Source organism: Hyperoodon ampullatus, assembly GCF_949752795.1.
Source record: "Hyperoodon ampullatus genome assembly, chromosome: 17".
In the NCBI taxonomy this organism is placed as follows: domain Eukaryota; kingdom Metazoa; phylum Chordata; class Mammalia; order Artiodactyla; family Ziphiidae; genus Hyperoodon; species Hyperoodon ampullatus.
In genome coordinates, this window is record NC_136930.1 from 326,653 (window position 1) to 345,197 (window position 18,545).

General features: G+C 44.5%; 1 protein-coding gene across 1 annotated transcript in view; it reads left to right on the forward strand.

Annotated features, from left to right (window-relative positions):
- The window catches only part of SPIDR (scaffold protein involved in DNA repair), a gene marked incomplete at its 5' end in the record, with an annotated part of 358,863 nt that overhangs the window by 237,857 nt on the left and 102,461 nt on the right, over nt 1–18,545 (forward strand). Inside the window, 2 exons of the mRNA XM_079722236.1 lie at nt 1,763–1,958; nt 3,678–3,907. Coding sequence (XP_079578362.1) covers nt 1,763–1,958; nt 3,678–3,907 — 426 coding nt within the window. The remainder of the gene's footprint in view (nt 1–1,762; nt 1,959–3,677; nt 3,908–18,545) is intronic.

Sequence of the window (18,545 nt, forward strand, 5' to 3'; positions counted from 1 at the left end):
AACTCCAAATATAATTTCAAAAGCTCAACAGGAGTAGGAAAGCCTAGTGTATTTACCTGTATCTTTCCATTTTTATTTCTTCTTCCTCACACCTCTTGAGGTTCTGTTTATTGGTTTTTTTTGGTCTGTTTTTTCTTCGTTGTTTATGTTTGGTAATTGCTATTATCTTCATGTTCACTGATCCTTTTCTCTGTCCCCTTCATTCTGCTGTTGAACCCATCCAGTGACTTTTTTTATTTTCATTATTTTATTTCCTAGTTATAAAATTTCCATTTAAAAAAATCTGTATCTTTGCCAAGACTTTCTGTTTCTTTGCTGAGACTTTCTGTTCTTTCATTTGTCTCGTTGTGCATTTGTAACTGTCACTGAAGCATGTTTGTAATGGCTGCCTTTGAATCTTTGTCGGTAATTCTAATTCTGTGTCATCTTAGCATTGTCATCTAGTCACTGTGTTTTTTCATTCAAGTGAGATTTTTCCTGGTTCTTAGTGTAACAAGTGGTTTTAGATGGTAAGCTGTACATGATGGGTATTATGGTACGAGATCCTGGATCTTATTTAAACCAGTTTTAGGTGGCTTTGTGTGACACTGCTCTGAGAAGAGACGCTGGGAGGGTGGGGGGCTTCTTACGACCAGGTGGAGGCAGGCGTCAGGATTCCCTTCGTTACTGCTTCCCGCGAGGCTGCTGCTCACCGCCGTGGAGGAAGGTGGGAGGGCCGGGTTGTGGTGAAAGTACTGACTCTGCTGGGCCGACTGGACCCTGCCCCAAGGGGCGGGGACTGAGGCTTGGTTACGGGAGTGAGGTGTCTCCCCTGTGACAGGGGTGTGAGGGTGAATATTGCCTCGGCTCACACCAGCCCAGCTGGCCTGCACAGACTCCTCATCTCAGCCTGTGGAGGGGCATGTCTGGCCCCCGCTTGGGCTTTGCCTGCTGTGTGTGGGAGTCGGTCCCAGCTTTTCTGAGATGTTTGCCAGGAGTAGGGCAGCGGCTTCTAGAAGCTTTCTGTCCCACTGGGCCACCCCTTCCCTGTCCTTCCTTGCGAGGGCGCTTTTGTCTGCACCCGTTGCTGTTTCGAGGCTGCAGAACGGAAGCCCAGGAACTTGCTGCTCTGTGTCTCCTTGGGGCCCAGCTGGACAGCCTCCTCCTCTCCCCTTTCAGCTTCTTCTTCTGTTTTGTTTCTGTACAGCATCAGGCACTTCCTTGTGTCTCATGGGAGAAATAGGGGAAAGTGTGTCGACTCCGTCTTCCCATTAACCTTCCTGTTGAGCAGTGCTGCCTGTGTGAGGAATGAGCATTAGGTAGTCTGAGAGGAACCAGGAGCACATTGTCGTATTTCTACTTGAATGTGGGCCATTTCAGTGACTGTGGTCCGTTTGGTAGTGCAGATGGAGTTCCTTTGGTGTCTGGTGTCATGTTTTCTGAAAGATGAGAGCTGTGAGGTGTCCGAAGGTCTTTCCTGTAACATTCACTTCAGTGTCGGGCATCTGTGTGCCCCCCTCCAAGTACTTTCCCCGAGGGGCCCTGGGGCCACCGTCCAGCAGCCTGGGAGGCCCCGGGGGAGCTCCAGCTCGAGCACTGCCGCCCCTTCCATCCCCACTCCTGACACAAGACTTGCTCAGAAGAGCAGAGCCAGATGCACTGGCAGCTGCTCTAGGGCTTGTGTCCTTAGCCAGCAAGTCGCTGCCCTTTGTGATTTAGCAAGAAGGTGAGGCGGGTCCAGCACTGCAGATGAACTTGTATTTGTATTTCTTTCCCTTTCCAGGCAAAAGCTTATTATCCCAAATGGAAGTTGCCCTGTTATTCTGAATACTTACTTTTGTCAGAAAGTTGTTGCCAAAGAAGATTCAAAAACAACACGTGAAATGCACAGTTGGGACACACCCCTTCCAAGAAGAAGCATCATTTTGGCCCAGATGTTTAGATTTAAGAGCCTAACAAATAACTCACCTGAAAACCAGGTAAACTATCGCTGACTTAGAGGTTTTTTGCTTTGTAGTAATACTGTGTTTAAAGGCTTTGGAATTTATAGAGGTGATTACCTTTGTGTTTGGTCCTTTCCAAATATTCAGCAACTATGTATGTAATCTTTAATTTATTAAAATATGAGTTTTCATTTTTTTTCTCTTCTCATAATTGCCTAAGAATTTTATTTAAGCCTCTTTTATTTATTAAAAAAAATCATGTTTTTCTTTTTCATAACATCTGTATCCCTTGGGATAAAAAGAGCTGCATAAACTTGAGGTTATACACTGGAGATTGCTTTTTGGAATTTTAGTGGCCCTGAGCCATGGTCATCCACCAAGATGAACTTGGGGAACCACTAAACTTCTCTCGCGGCGGGCACAAAGGACACCCCCGGGACCACTCGGGCTCCAAGTGTCTGACTTCAGTGCGCCTGCCTCAGGGTCGCCTAGTTATCCCAGTCAATGCGGAGCAGAATACTGAGGCTGACAGTGTGAGGGGACATCGGAAAGAAAAGGAAACAGACTTTGAACCTACTTTGTAGGTGTGGAGTTGAGCGGGAGCTCCCTTTGACTGTCACAGCATGTGTCTGGAGAGAATTATGTGAAAAGGAGGGCTGTCTAATCAATTTAATTTAACAGATATAAAGTACAGCTCAAAGTGCATTACTGCTTTAATGTACAGTTTTAGACAGCTATGTGATGTTAAATTCATGAGGTGTGTCTTCGTCTCACGTCAGTGCTAGGGGAGCGGCAGTAGAGCTTAGTGGTTAAGTGTATGGACTTTGGAACTAGGTGTCTAGTTCGGGTCCTGCCTCAGCCACTTGCTGCTGGGTGACCTTGGGTAAGACACTGAACTCCTGGGCCTCCCTGGTGGCGCAGTGGTTGAGAGTCCGCCTGCCGATGCAGGGGATACGGGTTCGTGCCCCGGTCTGGGAGGATCCCATATGCCGCGGAGCGGCTGGGCCTGTGAGCCATGGCTGCTGAGCCTGCGCATCCGGAGCCTGTGCTCCGCAACGGGAGAGGCCACAACAGTGAGAGGCCCGCGTACCACAAAAAAAAAAAAAAAAAAAAAAAAAAAAAAAAAAAAAAAAAAAAAAAAAAAAAAAAAAAAGACACTGAACTCCTGTCTCAGCATTCTCATCTGTCAAACAGTGGTAACGATGCAGCCTGCCTCCTTGGGTTGGGAGGTTAAATGTGTTTGTTACACAGCATCGTATGTAAAGAAAAGTGCTGCAATGTAGGAAGCACGGAGCACTCTAGAGGTGCTGTAATCTTAGTAGGATATTTACTGGGGTCATAAAGGTGTTGCATGTTGTTCACAGGAGTGTGCCAAGTGCTGGCACTTCATAATAACCCTAGTCATTCTTTTATTTTCTTTTGTAGTTTGTGCTATTGAGATTGTTACCTCATAAAAGAAAATTTTTTGAATCACCATCAGGTGTTTTAATAGCAGGACTTTCTCCATGTCTTCAAATCCCCGAGGTGGTCTGTCCTCCTGCCGCTCCCCTGTTCCTCAACTCACCAGGCCTCCTCAGCCACGTTGGTGGCCCGCATATGGGAGCCCCGCGCCATGGGCGTGCGTCTGTCCTTGTCATTCCTTGAGTGTCCTGCAGTCACACCCGATGCTCAGGGTTCCCCAAGCACATCAGGATTTGGTATGTGGTGTGCCCTCGTGGGTCAGACTGGAATTGTTCCCTTTGCGTGTCTTGCCAGGTTATGTGTGATGGTCACACCACCGTGGGCACAGACTGGACCCTCAGGCACGAACAAGCAGAGCTGGGCTTCCCCGCCCAAGCTCCCCTGAGGGATTCTCTGCTGGATGCAGTCGAAAGCCAAGGAGTTGCCACCTGGTCGGGAGCCGGGGTCCGGGTGGTGGTGCAGAGAGTTTACTCTCTTCGCTGCAGGTGTCAGCAGGCAGATGGCACAGACCCACCTGGAGTTCGGTGAGTGACGAGACACAGGTGCAGGTGCCCAGACTCACCTGGAGAAAGTGGAGGCTCTTCTCAGAGCAGTTTCTTCACTGTATTCACCATGTACATGGGTTGTATTTGTTTGGTTGGTTTTTATTTACATCAGAATTTGGGACACATGGTATGACAGAGGATTTTGTCTATTTGTATAAAAAGTCCTTACTGAAAAAGTTAGTTGCATTTACTTTTACCTTTAATAGTTCATGTTACTGAAAGTAATACAAGCACAATTGGTATTGTTATAAGAAAGCCAAGGCATGGTTACGTACTTAAAAAGACCACTGCAATAGCTATCAAGTTTTATGTCTTAAAAACCTGAATAAGTAAATGGCAGCTGGTAAATCTGTGGCTCCCAGATGGTGCTGTCGAGTCTGCATCAGAGCTCTTGGCAGAACTTCTGCTGTGGTGCAGACATTTTTTTACTGCCCTAACCAGTGAGGTGACCACTGACCACGTAGGAAATATGGCTGGTGGGACCGAGGAACTACATTTTAAATTTTATTTAAGTTGAATTAACTTTATTTTAAAGTTTATGTGGATAGTGGCTGCCTTGGTACACAGGATGGCTAGGTAGCTACGAAAGCAAGGGCAAAACCTGTGATTCAAAGTACTTTGCTCCAACACATTGTGGGAATGGCGTCTTTTCTGCTGAGACTTAGGCTCCTCCTGGTTTTATGTGTTTTCAAGTAGCTATAGACACATTGCTGACTGAGAGTTTATTTATTTATGTCAGACTCTTCTGAGGTTATCTTTCTATGTTAAATTGCCCTCAAAGCAGTAAGGCAGATTTATAACAGAATAGAAATGAAAAGCATAGATTCCAGTTCATCAAACAATCATTTTGTCTCTCTACTATTAGGAGAACACATATTGGAGAAATAGTAATTCACAGTCATCCTATCCTTACAGTGCCTTCTGATGTTTTTCAGAAAGAGCAAGCAGGAAGCACTGCTCTGTTAACTGTGAGTCCTCTTCCAGTGGACAGCAACTTACTTTAAAGTACCATGAATTTGAAAAAGTCCCTTCAGGTGTAGGGTTAGAGAATGTTTCTTTTGGAATTATAGAAAAAATTTATTTTTATTTTGTTTGGAATATGTGTGTGTGTGAAACCATTATGTCCATCTTTAGGTTTTAACACGGCTTGTAGCTGTCGACCAGTTTTGTGCTAGACTTAAATTTGTGTAACTCTAAATAGGATTACCTGAGACAGTTACAGGTTAGACAGAGGTTTGGTCTTGCTTAGCGTTTTTCGCGGTCTGTAGCCGTGCTAGGCTCTAAGGAGGGAATACCGAGTGAGCAGGGCGCGGAGCACCGCTCCAGGGAGGTGGGCCAGCAGGAGCTGAGGCGGCAGGGAGGGGCTCGCAGAGCTGGCGTTGAGCATCGTGCTCCTCGGAGGCCGTCCTCCAGCCCTGCGGTGGCACCTGTTTTACTTGTTGAGCAAAGAGAAGAAATTGGAAGGTAAGCTGCTGCCAGCGGTCGGCGTGGGAGTGCTTTGGGTCTGTGCCTTGTAATACACCCGGGACATATCGAATGAGACTGTGCTCGTGGTGGACTGAAGGCAGGGCAGGCATACCTCAAAAATAAGAAAACAACATTGAGTCATTCAGGTGGAATGCGCCTGCGTCGTGGCGGGGGGCTTCTCGTTGCACACGTGAGGCTGTAAACAGAGGCTGGAGGACCTTAGCGCCATTTCACAGGTGAGGAAGTGGGACCTCAGAGAGGTTCTTACTGCTAATAGTCATGCAGGTGGATGAAAGGAAAACATCATGAGGTATAGAATCCCCAAATGACAGTATTGTAGAGAATACGGGAGCTAAAAGAAAGGGAAGAATATTGAGTTAGAACCAAGCTGTGTTTAGAATACAGCTGACCCAGGGGTCAAGTCATCCTGGAAAGCCACTGCAGGAGCTGTGCATGAAAAGGAACTTTTGGACAGAGGCCATAGCGTTTGGCCTTGGGTTTGAGACAAGGCTTCTGAGATGTCTTTGGGGTACAAAAAGGTCTCATTGTATAACTGATCATTAGTTTTTTCTAGATTCATTTGCTATAATAATGATCAGGTTCTCCAGTTTACAAATGACATTAAGATAGAAAGTAACATTACACTTAGCACCCTAGTGATTCTTTGCTGGTGTGTGTAAGGCATCTCCTTGGAGAGTCCCTCAGCAGCATGTGTCCTGGTGTGGACCTTTACACCTGCACGTGCAACACGATACAAGAGGAGACACCATCAGAAGACTTAGGCATATCGCCTAGGTCACCCTTTTCTGCTTGAATTCTGCCTGTAACTTCCTGCCCGTCGGTAACTTGGGGCAGCTGTGCGGTGCACAGAGTCAGTCTTGTCCAGAGGCCCGAGCACAGCGAGCACAGGAGGGAGACTGAACAGTGAGGGCCGCTGTCCTGCTGTCCCCTGCATTACCTCACCTGCTTTACCCCAAAGACCTCTCTAGCCAGCAGTGAGCTGAAGACGACTCTGATCACTGTGTATTTTCTACAGTCAGAAATGGCCGTGTCAGAATAAATGAAGGCCTGTGCAAAGAGAGACAGCACTGTCTTATGAGACTCTGCTGCCACGGTGATGCTCCCTTCCTGCCCAGAGCAGGCCAGGTGCCTCCCGAGGAAGCTGTGGTGACTTTTCTGTCTAACTTGGCACCTTGATCGTATCATCCTAGTGCTCTAGCCATGTCACTTTTATGGGATCAGTAAGAGCTTATCTTCTGGCAGACAGCCCAATTTCTGTCAGCTTTGAAATCAAAAGAAATTTATTTGAAGCCTGCCAATCCTGAAGAGGGGCAGATAGATTCTGTCAAAAGGTTCATATTGGGCTTCCCTGGTGGCGCAGTGGTTGAGAGTCCGCCTGCCGATGCAGGGGACACGGGTTCGTGCCCCGGTCCGGGAGGATCCCACATGCCGCAGAGCGGCTGGGCCCGTGAGCCATGGCCGCTGAGCCTGCACGTCCGGAGCCTGTGCTCCGCAACGGGAGAGGCCACAACAGTGAGAGGCCCGCGTACCGGAAAAAGAAAAAAAAAAAAAAAAAAAGGGTTCATATTCTCTGAGCTGTGAAACGTTATCAGAAATACACTTCGGGTTTCAGAAATATAATAAGTAGGAGTCTCTGGTCCATTGTTCTTCTGGATGACGTCCTTTAACTCAAGCTATTAAAGAAAACATTTCTACTCGGTTTCTCAGGGTGTTATAGGTCAGCGTAACCAACACTAACTGAAGTTTTATAAACCCCTAAATCAAAGGTAACAAAAAACCAGCCCAGAGGACACTCCCTAAACAGTAAGCAAGGCAGTCTGTTCAGAGCCAAAACACACGTTTATCTAGATCCACTGCATATTGGATGAATATTATATAAATGCATGACTAATAAGACCATAGGCTTTTTTAGCCCAAAGGGAGCACTGGTTTATACTGGAGGAAACTGGGGCCAAGAAAAAGTAAGTGGACTCCCTAGTGACTCCTTCCCTCCTGGCAGAGTGGAATCTAGACCGAACTGCCTTGCTCCTGGTCCATGGGGATCGCCATTAAACATTGCCCTTTTCCCTCCCTTTCTGTGAAACCTTCACTTCCTTTCTCCTTGAGATATTTAACTTAGGGACAAATAATTTAATTTTATCCCTCAGAGATGCACATTCTTTCTAGCCTGTCATTGCAGAAATACTTATTATGGGAGAGAGTTAGTCTTTTGTAAGGGCGTTGAATTCACAGACATGGTCATGCATTTGGACAAAAGCCTGGAGGGGACAGAACCTTCTTATTTAACTGTTTTCTAGTTACCTTGCACTTCAGTTTTATGGAAATTCATTGAGCTGAACTCAGGGGGAAAAGCACATTTTCCTTCCTCTATACCTTGATGTTATTCTCTTTTCATCTTTTGACCCTTCCTTTAGTCTGTTTTAATATTTCTTCTTTTCACTAAGGAAAAAAAAAAAATCCACTGTTGCCCTGGGCCAGATTCTGGGTCTGCATGGTTGACAAAACCAGACATCATTCTGTGCTCATGGGGCATAGTCTGGTGAGGGAGTCCCACACAAAACAATCAAAAACAAATACATTTATGATTTTAAGTTGTGGTCAGTGCTCTGGTAAGGAAAAAGTGGGATACTATGAGAGACCAGTGGAGAAGGGAAAGAATTTACTTTGTGGATTCAAGCGCAGGTGCTCTAAGGCAGTACTATTTAAGTGACACTTGAAAGCTAAGCGGCTGTTAGGTGAAAAGCAGATGAAATAGAGGGAGTGCCCTTGAGAGCTCCAGACAGGAGGGAGATGGTGGAGTGGCCAGTGTGCGTGGGCCACGGGCAGGAGCCAGCCCCAAACAAGGTGTACCCATCTGACAGACACTTCAGCTGTGGGATGGAACATGGTTTGAGGAAGAGGGGGTGTGGAGCAGGGCCCCAGTGGGAGCAGAGAGGCCCGGGAAGAGGCTACTGCTGCGTCCAGCACAGCCCAGGCTCCAAGTGTCACGCGGCACCACGGCACGATGGAGGAATGTTTCCGATGTGTGTGGTGACTTGGTAAAGGATTGAGTGGGGGTGGGGGGGAGGAAATATTAAGACTTATCCTCAGTTTGAGTGCTTGGTTGAGTGATGGGTCATTACTGAGGTAAGAAAACTGGTTTGGAGGGAAGCTTGAGAATTCAGTTTGGGGCCTGTTTAGTTTGAGATTCCTATGAGACATGCAAGAAAGGATGTCAGATGAAAAGTCTGGATATACAGATCTCACATTCAGAGAAGATTTTAGGTTGGAAGTAAATATCGGGGGGTTTTCAGCCTACAGCTGGTCGGTCTGTATATCTGTACTTGCATTCGTTTTGTTGGCTACTTTGAAGAGGTTACGGTTGTCCATGTGCTAAGTTCCAAAGGCCCTGGAGGGCCTTTAGTGAGAGGCAGGTGCCCCAGCCTTCCTCCCTTTACCCCCTTCACAGCTGCTCCGTCCCAGCTGGAAACTGTCTAAAGCCAGGGCAGTGGATGAGATCACGTTAGGGGAATCGTAGACACACAAGAAAGAAGAGGTGTAGTGTCAAGATCTAAGGTCCTGTAGCATTAGAGAATGGGTAGGAGAGGGACCACAGAGGAGCCTGGAGAGGAAGGGCTAGTCGTGGCAGGCACTCGGCACTGTGGGATGCCATGTGTGGTAGAGGGCAGCTGACGGGGTGCCTCAGAGAAGCCTAACAAGGTGATGGATGAAGCCATGCGAAGTTCCTGGGTGACTTTATGCACAGGAGTTGCTGGGGGTGGAGGTGGAAGCTAGCTCCCTGGGCATGCAGGAGTGGGTGGGAAGTGGGGAGTGTGGACAGGTTTGGACACCAAAGTTTTGTTGACGCAGAAGGGAGTGAGAATGCCCAGCATTTAACAGCACAGCAGAACTACAGTGCAGGCATTCTGTTTCTTGCTTCCAATATTGGGACCATTTTTCTTTCTTCTTTTTTGTTTTTTAATTGAAGTATAGTTGATTTACAATGGTGTTAGTTTCAGGTATACAGCACAGTGATTCAGTTTTGTGTGTATATATTCTTTTCCATATTCTTTTCCATTATGGTTTATTACAAGATACTGAATAGAGTTCCCTGTGCTCTACAGTAGGTCCTTGTTGTTTATCTGTTTTCTCTAGTGGTGTGTATCTGTTAATCCCAAATTCCTAATGTATCCCTCCCCCGCTTTGCCCTTTGGTAACCGTAAATTTGTTTTGTATGTCTGTTTGTTTCTGTTTTGTAAATAAGTTCATTTGTATCATTTTTTTTTAGATTTCAGTATAACCAGTGTTCATAGCGGCACTATTTACAATAGTCAAGACTTGGAAGCAACCTAAATGTCTGTCAACAGATGAATGGATAAAGAAGGTGTGGTATATGTATACACAATGGAATATTACTCAGCCATAAAATAGAGTGAAATATTGCTATTTGCCGCAACGTGGATGGACCTAGAGAATATCATACTAAGTGAAGTAAGTCAGACAGAGCAAGGCAAATGCCATTTGTCTTTTGAAAATGCATTGAGGTAGAGGCAGGTCGTCAGTGGAAGGAGCGGAAGGTCTAGATTCAGACTAGTCTTGGTTCAAATGCTGACTCCCCCACTTAGCAGGGAGACTTGGAGCAGATTATGTTTCCTTATTTGTGAAATTGGAATTACAATACTGTCCATAATACAGGTTCATGATGAGGATTAAATGAGATCACATATGTAAAGCATTTCCCACGGTGCTTCCCATATACTAATAACACTCAGAGGGCGGCTCACTAGCTCTGGAAAAGCAAGCGCGAATACTTTAAAATTGTAAAATAGTGGTAAACAACATTGTACAGTAATAGAAACCTAACATAAGCAAAGAAAAGACATCTAGTTACAAATCGGCATTTGTGTTAGTTTTGTGTCTGTTGTCTAGCTGCAGGGAAAGCTTGATTAAAGTGGTTTTACTTCCATGCTTTTGGCCACCCTCACCCTACTCATCAGCAAGGAGTTGAAGCTCATTTACTTTAGAAAACAAACATTTATGTATATTCATGTGTGAACTGTGACCCCTGCCTCTCAGTGATGGAAGTATAGAAGTTCCTCTGTAATAAACACATTTCCAACAATGGCCCGAGTGCCGCGTCCCGTGTTGGACGGTGCTGTTAACTACAGCTGGTCTAGTTTTGTTTTTTATCTGGAACAACTAAAGACATCCCAGACTGCTGATGGTGGAAATGCAGAATGAGGAACGAGCAGGTAGTGGGTGGGATGATTCGAGCCCTTAGTTTGTGTTTGGACAGTAGAGAACAGATTCTTGTCTCCAGCTTGCCAGGGCTCTGTTGAAAAGAAAGTCATCAGCTGTGTGCTCACCAGCCAGGTCTCCAGCTCTTACGAACTTTCACTTTCTTCCTGTTACCTGGTTGGATGATATGCTGGATTCATGTCTCTTTTGTGTGTGTATCAAGATGGGATGGCGTGGTGTTCTTCCTCCAGAGCAGCAATTCATACATGTCAGTGGTGGAAGAGCTCCAAGGGAGGACGGCAGTTCCTCCTCATCAGAGGCACACAGGCCGCCCCGCCTGCTCTCCTTTTGCGTCTGCCACACCCACCAGACTGTGCAGTGATTGTATTGACTGACCCGCTCAGCATCACATTGCATAAGGCTGTTATTTTACTTGTACTTTATTTCTTCATATTGTAGAAAAATTGGAATCACTAGTCTTCAATGATTTGAGTGTTCTTATCAAAGGTATTATAAGAGGAGAGCATCATTTTTTTAACGTGTCCTCATAAATGATGTCATAGCCCATTCCTTAGGTTTTTCTTAAGGTTCTTCTAGTTAGTCATTAACTCTGTGTTCACGAGTCTTAAATAAACCCTTTACTCTCAGCTTCCCAGCTCTTAACTTTTGCTTATTTCCTCTCTAAAACACCTCTTTTGTGATATCCCAAGGTCATTCAGCCCCATTTTCTTCTGTCCTGTCTTATTGCTGGTAATTCTACTAATTGACATCCAGATCTTTTACATTCTCTGCCATTCCTCCTATTCACATTCTGAATTACTGTGAAGGGTAAAAATAGCATCAAGTCCATGGAATTACAGTTCTAGTCCTCGCTAGAGGACTTTAATGCGCACACAAACAGGTGTCAAAATGGGAAGTTGACTGAAAAGAAGCCGAAGGAATCTATCTTACTTCTACCTCTTTTCTTTTTCTTTTTTTTTTTTTTTTGCGGTACACGGGCCTCTCACTGTTGTGGCCTCTCCCGTTGCGGAGCACAGCCTCCGGACGCACAGGCTCAGCGGCCATGGCTCACGGGCCCAGCCACTCCGCGGCATGTGGGATCTTCCCGGACCGGGGCACGAACCCGTGTCCCCTGCATCGGCAGGCGGACTCTCAACCACTGCGCCACCAGGGGAGCCCTCCAGCCTCATTTTTACATGTGTGTATCCAGTTGTCCTAGCACTATTTGCTAAAATGACTACTCTTTCTCCATGGAATTTTCTTGGCACCCTTGTCAAAAATCAGTTGACCATACATATAAGTGTTTTGACTCTCAGTTCTCCTCCATTGCTCTATCTGCATGTCTTTATGCCAGCACCACAATGATCTTAATTATCAATACTATACCTTTATAGTATGTTTGGAAATCAGGGAATGTGAGTCCTCTAACTTTATTTTTTCCAAGATTATGTTTGGAATTGTGAGTCTTTTATATTAACACATGAATTTTAGAATCAGTTTGTTAATTTTTATTTATTTTGCAGTAAACCAACTGGGTTTTTGATAGAGATTGTGTTGAATGTGTATGTCAATTTGAAGAGAATTGCTGTCTTATCAATACTTAGTCTTTGGATCCATAAACATGGGATGTCTTCTCATTTAATTAGATCTTTAATTTCTTTCATCAGTGCTTTGTAGCTTTCAGCCTGCAAATCTTGCATTTCTTTTGTTAAATTTATACCTATTTTCTTTTTTTATACTATTGTAAATGCAGTTGCTTCCTTAATTTCACTTCTCATTGTTTATTGCTAATGTGTAGATATGCAAGTGATTTTTATATATTGGCCTGTGTTCTAAAGTCTTGTTGAATTTGCTGTATTCGCTCTCACAGTTTTTAGTGGATTCCTTAGGATTTTTCACACATAAAATCATGCAGTCTTCGAATAAAGGTAGTTTTACTTCTTCATTTCCAATCTGGTTGTATCTTATTTCTTTTTCTTTCTTAATTGTCCTGGAAGCGCTTTTAATTGTCTTGAGGCAGAAAAATAGAAATGGCTATTTGAAGCTGTGGTGTTTTCACGGTAGCTCATCTCCCTACTCATTTTCCTCAGTCTCTTGAGGTCCTGTGGAGACTTCACTACCATCTTACGCCACTTGCCTTGTGAAGTCTCTCTTGATTTCCCCCATAGAAATAGTCTCTTCTTCAATGTGGTAGGATGAAAAAAAACCAAATTTTGGAAGCAGACAGACTTGGGTTTGAATCTGAACTCTGCCACCTGCTAGCTCTATGTTCTTGGTTAGAGATCGGTAGACAGGTAGATAGGTAGGCAGGTAGATAGGTAGGTAGGTAGATAGGTAATCTTAACTCTCTTCATTTTCGTAGCAGCCCCATGCAGTTAGCACCGTCACTGTCAGCCTTGCATGGTTGTTTTGAAGATTCAGTGAGATAATATTTATAAAATGCTTGATGCCAAGTAGACACTCTTAAAACTGTTGGCTTTATGACTATTATGGTCCTTTGTACTGTGGTTAGTTATAGAGGTGTCAGTCTTTAAGGTTCTCAGCTCCTTGCAGGTAAGGATTATGTGTAGGAGTATTTATTATTGCATCTTGTGCAAATATTGTGCCTATTACATATAGCCCTAAATATATTTCAGTTTGATGTATTTCTTTTTGGTATTTATGGTAATTTGTCTTTGTGTATCATTTCTCCCCTTCTAGGTGAAACAAAATGGATCCATTTTCCTACCCTTTATCTCTTTTTTAAGTTTTTATCCTTTTATTGGCCTGGTATCAGGTTACAGCTAGCTGATTGAAATTTGAAAGGTTTCAGAGTAGAATCAGAGCTGTGGATAATCTGAAAGCAGTATGTTCATGTTCTTTAAACACTGTATAATACCAACCCCTATCATTGATCCAATTCATATTTGCTTATGAGATTATTTAATGCATATTTAATGAGCTTATTGATAGTATGAAATAGCAGTGAAAGTTCCCTTGTTCTTTTTTTATGTATTAAACCAGTGATACACTTGAAAAAATCAAAAGGAATGGCAACAGCCTAGTGATGTGAGTATAGAAAATTATGAAAATAAAATTTTCACAACAATATGAAGATAGCAAGGGTAATTTTCCAGATTCACAGCCAGATGACTATGCTGTGTGTACCCATAGTTCTAAGTTTGCATCTTAATCTGGCTTTGGTGATTTTCCAGCACCTGTTATCCATCAAGATCAAGAATGGTTTCAAGGTGGCCCTATATAAAAGGCATGGAATTTTCTGCCTGTTCCTGAACTCCTTTCCCTGGAAACTTTTGTTCCTAAAAGCGGCTGGAGACCTCTAATGGTCTGCACCGCCACCCTCCCGTGCCTGCAGCTGTGACCTGGAGCAGTACTGTGGTCACACTAGAACTTTCCTATGAGCCAGGTTGCGGCTCTAATGTGTGCTCTGAGATGACAGCACAGAGCAGAGCCATGGGAGACAGAGTGACAGCCCGCAACTTGCAGGGGTGGGGGGTGTAGGCAGCCAAATGCAAGCACTGAGCGCCACGTGCCTCTGCAGCCAAAGATGCACAGACGGGTGAGGTCGGGAGTGAGAGCCAGCTGGGCTGCCGCAGTGCGCTGCCCCTTTCTCCCTGTTCGTGTCTGTCACGGGGACCTGTTCTGCCCTGCCTCCCGGCTGCTGCTGGACCCAGAGCGCTTGGGGCAGCCGGCTGGCAGTCTTGGCGGGCTTACCCTCGTTGTGCTCATGGCTTGGCCCTGAAGTTCTAATCAGCTTGAGCCTCCTCAGCCCCATGTGCCACAGAAAACTGCAGCAAACATATCCTCCAAAACCATCCTTTGGAAGAGAGAGACACTGTGATATATGAACAGGGACCCTTGTTTCTTCCAGACCAGTTGGCCTGGCAGTGATATCAATGTTCTGAACCTTCACATTTATTTGCACAGATGCAAAAAGAGAGGGACAGATGCAAGGGCATCTAGACAGCTGCTTGTCGTCTAGTGAGGACAATGGCCAGGTGTTGTGCGTTCTCTAGTACTTGTCAGTGCTTTTCCGAATCAGCCCATACATACCGTTCTTGAATGTCACTTCTCCCGTTTAACCATCTGAGGTCAAGGACTGTGACTCATCTGGTTTTGGTACAGGACCACGAAGGTAGTGGACATGTAGCAGTATGTGTGGATGGGGAAAAGGAGTGGCGGGTGGGGACCTGAGGACATAGTGTGTGGCTGTGTCCCCTTCTTTACTCAGGACTCACCAGGCTGTGGGGAGGCACCACATGTGCTGTCGTTCCTCTAAGGAGACCCACAGGGAGGCTGGTGAGGTCAGAATCGCCGGGAACACTGTGCTTTAGGAAAGGCGGAAGGTGTGACGCTTGGACTCCGGGCCCCTGCAGGGTGGTCAGCGAGTGTAAAGGAGCAGGCGGAGGACAAAGTAGAAGGGCCCTCAGGGAGGAGGCAAGGCGGGAATAAGAGCTGCTCTGGGGTGAGAATGTCCGTAAAGAGAGAAAGAGAGTCCAGTTGAGAACGACCGAAAGGTTTCAAAGCATTTGTTGCAATTCCTGCAGCGCTAAGAGAAATCAAGAAGAAATCAAGGAGCCACAGGTAGAAGATGAAAGGATGAAAACCGTATTTAACTAAATGAAACTTAATTAGCTGAGGAGGAAGGGACCCATGATTTGAATTAAAGAAAGAAGAAGGTCTGCGTTGTGCAGGGAAAGCTGGCGGGGTGTGGTGTCCCTTGTCTGGAGTAGCTCTGATTGTCTCACAGATGCTCTGTGGGGTCCTCGGCTGTGTCCTGGCCTGTACTTCCTCTCTCTGCGGTGGAATCTGAACGCAGGTGTCAGAAGTTCCTGCAGGAGGGGACGAGCAGAGAAGACCAGGCTGGTTAAATGTTGGGGAGTGGAAGGAGAAGAGCGAAATAAACGCCAAATTTCCCGATGTCTCATCACTTACACAGCCTTTTGGAAAACTAAGAGGTGGCTTAGGCAGCTTTGCACCTCGAGTCTTTGCCCACAAATAGGTGACAGTGGAACACTGGCTGTGCAGGAGAACCACAGACGTTCTTGGAAGGCCTGTCTTTCTGTGAGCTGTAGAAAAGTGGAAAACTGCACTGACGGCAGAGATACCAGAAAAAGTTATCTTTAAATCTTTTGCAAGCAAGTAATTCCAATTTTTATTCTGCTCATGAAGGCATCATCTTCTCTTCAGAAAAGATGAGAATGAGAGATTTCCTACGATGATGTACTTTGCACCAGGGTTACTACATTTTTGGTAGCAAGTACATTCATCGTGGTAGACTATCTGCCAATGTTCGTTTATGTTTAAGTTTTGAATTTCTCCCAGGTGCTTCCTAAAGAAGAGTATCTGGTCTGTTTTGGAGGGTGGGTGGAAAGTAGGGGAGAGACTGACCCAAGGATTGAGGTGCAGCAATGAAGCCCCATCCCAGGGGGCTCTTTGCCTTTTTTCCTGGCCATGTGACATCTGCAACTCTCCTGTCCCTTCTGGTTGGAGAGAGCATGCTCAGTTAACACTTAGTAAAAACAACACAAAGAGTGCATATTTGCATAAGGACATGTGTAAATGCCCCCATAATAAACATACTACCTGGAAGTTTACATGAGGAGAGGCTGTTTCCATCACTGCCTGGGGAGGGATTTGACATTGTGGGACTGGTACCCTGAATGCCTGTTAGAACAGGTGGATTTTGTGTGTGCACATCACCTTTTCTTTGAAAAGTTTTTTTGATTAAGGTGAAATTCACATAACAAAATTAACCATTTTAAAGTGTACAACTCAGTGATATTTAGTACATTCACAGTGTTGTGCAACCACTATTTCTATTTAGTTCCAACACATTTTTTTTTTAACGCAGATGGAAACCCTGCGCCCATTAGCAGCCCCTCTGCGTAAACCTCCCCAACCCGGCCAGCCCCTGGCAACTGCAGGTCTGCTTTCTGTCTCTACATCTCTACCTGTTCTGGACATGTCATGTAAATGGAGTCATACAGTGTGTGGATTTTTGTGTCTGGTGTCTTTCACTCAGCATCATGTTTTCACAGTTTGTCCATGATGGAGCCTTTGTCAGTGCTGCTTTCCTTTTTATGGCTGAATAATATTCCATTGTATAGATATATCAAATTTCATTTATCCATTCATCAGCTGATGGGCATTTGGGTTGTTTCCACTTTGGGCTATTATGAATGATGCCACTGTGAACATCTTTCTAGAAGTCTTTCTGTGAACACGTTTTCATTTTTCTTGGGTATATCCCTAGGAGTTGAATTGCTGGGTTATATGGTAATTCTATGTTTAATTTTTTGAGGAACCACCAGAATATTCTCTGCAGCAGATGCACCATTTCATATTCCCTCCAGCTACGTATCAGGGCTGCAATTTCCCCACATCCTCCCTGACACTTGTTATTTTCTTTCTTTTAATAACAACTGTTTTAACTAGTGTGAGGAGATATTTTTACTTCTTCCTTTCCAGTGTATTTGTCATCTGTTTCTCGTTCTTACCTAATTGCTCTGGGTAGAATTTCCAGTACAGTGTTAAACACAGATAGCAAGAGAAGGTACCTTCATCGTGTTCCTGATTTTAGGGGAACTTCATCTTGCGCCACCAAGTCTGATGTTGTTTGTGGATTTTTCACGTATGTCCCGTGTCAGGTTGAGGAAGTTCCCTTCTGTTCCTAGTTTGTTGAGTGCTTTTATCATAAAAGAGTGTCGGATTTTGTCAAATGCTTTTTCTGCACAGCCTAATCCAACTTTTTGGGGATTACACATCATACGGTAGGGATCAGAGAAGTTTACTAACATGGTGATTCTTAGTAGAGAAGGTGTTGTAACCAAATTATTAAAATAATTGCTTTGAGTCACCAGGTTATGGAGCCACTGCTATTCTACTTGATCCTTCTTGGCAATAATATTCTCTGTAATAGGAGTTTACAAACATGCACTTACCTTTGCTTTTTTAAAAATTGATTTTAATACACTTTTTATTTTAGAATAGTTTTAGATTTACAAAGATAATACAGAGAGTTCCACATACCCCATACCCAGTTTCCCCTATTTTTTTTATTGAAGTATAGTTGATTGATAATATTGTATAAGTTTCAGGTGTGATTTCCCCTATTTTTACCATCATATATTATTATGATACAGTATCACATTTATTGAATCAATATTGATACTATTATTATCAACTGAAACTTATACTTTATTCACATTTCTTCAGATTTTCCCTAATGTCCTTTTTCTGTTCTCGGGTCCCATCCACAAACCATACTACATTTAGTTGTCATGTCTTCTTAGGCTACTTCGGACTGTCAGTTTCATAGATCTGCTTTCTTTTGGTGACCCTGCCAGTTGTGAGGATTACTGGCTAGGTATTTTGTAGAATATCCCTTAATTTGTGTTTTTCTGATATTTAGGGTGGTATGAGTTTGGGGAGGAAGATCACAGGTGAAGAGCCGTTTTCCCCACATCATGCCAAAGGCACGTCCTGTCAGCACGACTTATCTCTGCTGTTGCTGACTTGATTACTGGTTGAGGTAGTGTTTATCAGGTCTCTACACTGTAACATTACTTTTTAAAAAATTAACTTACGTTTTAACTCCTGTTTGATAATGTCCTGGGGACAGAGCTAGAGCATTCACTGTACGTCCCTTGGTATCTAAGAGAGTCTGAAGCAAGAGCATTTGTGACTTTGACAAGCTCAGGGCAGAGTGATGTACGAGCCAGATTCCCGAGTTGTCTTTGAAGTTATTTATTATTCGTGTTCATTTATCATTCGTGTCTTGAAGGTACAGAGTTGGGGTTCTTCACCCGCAAACATAGTTGTATGGTGAGAAGAGCATTACTCTGGCCGTCAGAAGACCCGTTATCTCCCTTTAGAAGGTCAGGTGGGAACAGTGGGCCCGTGTTGCCAG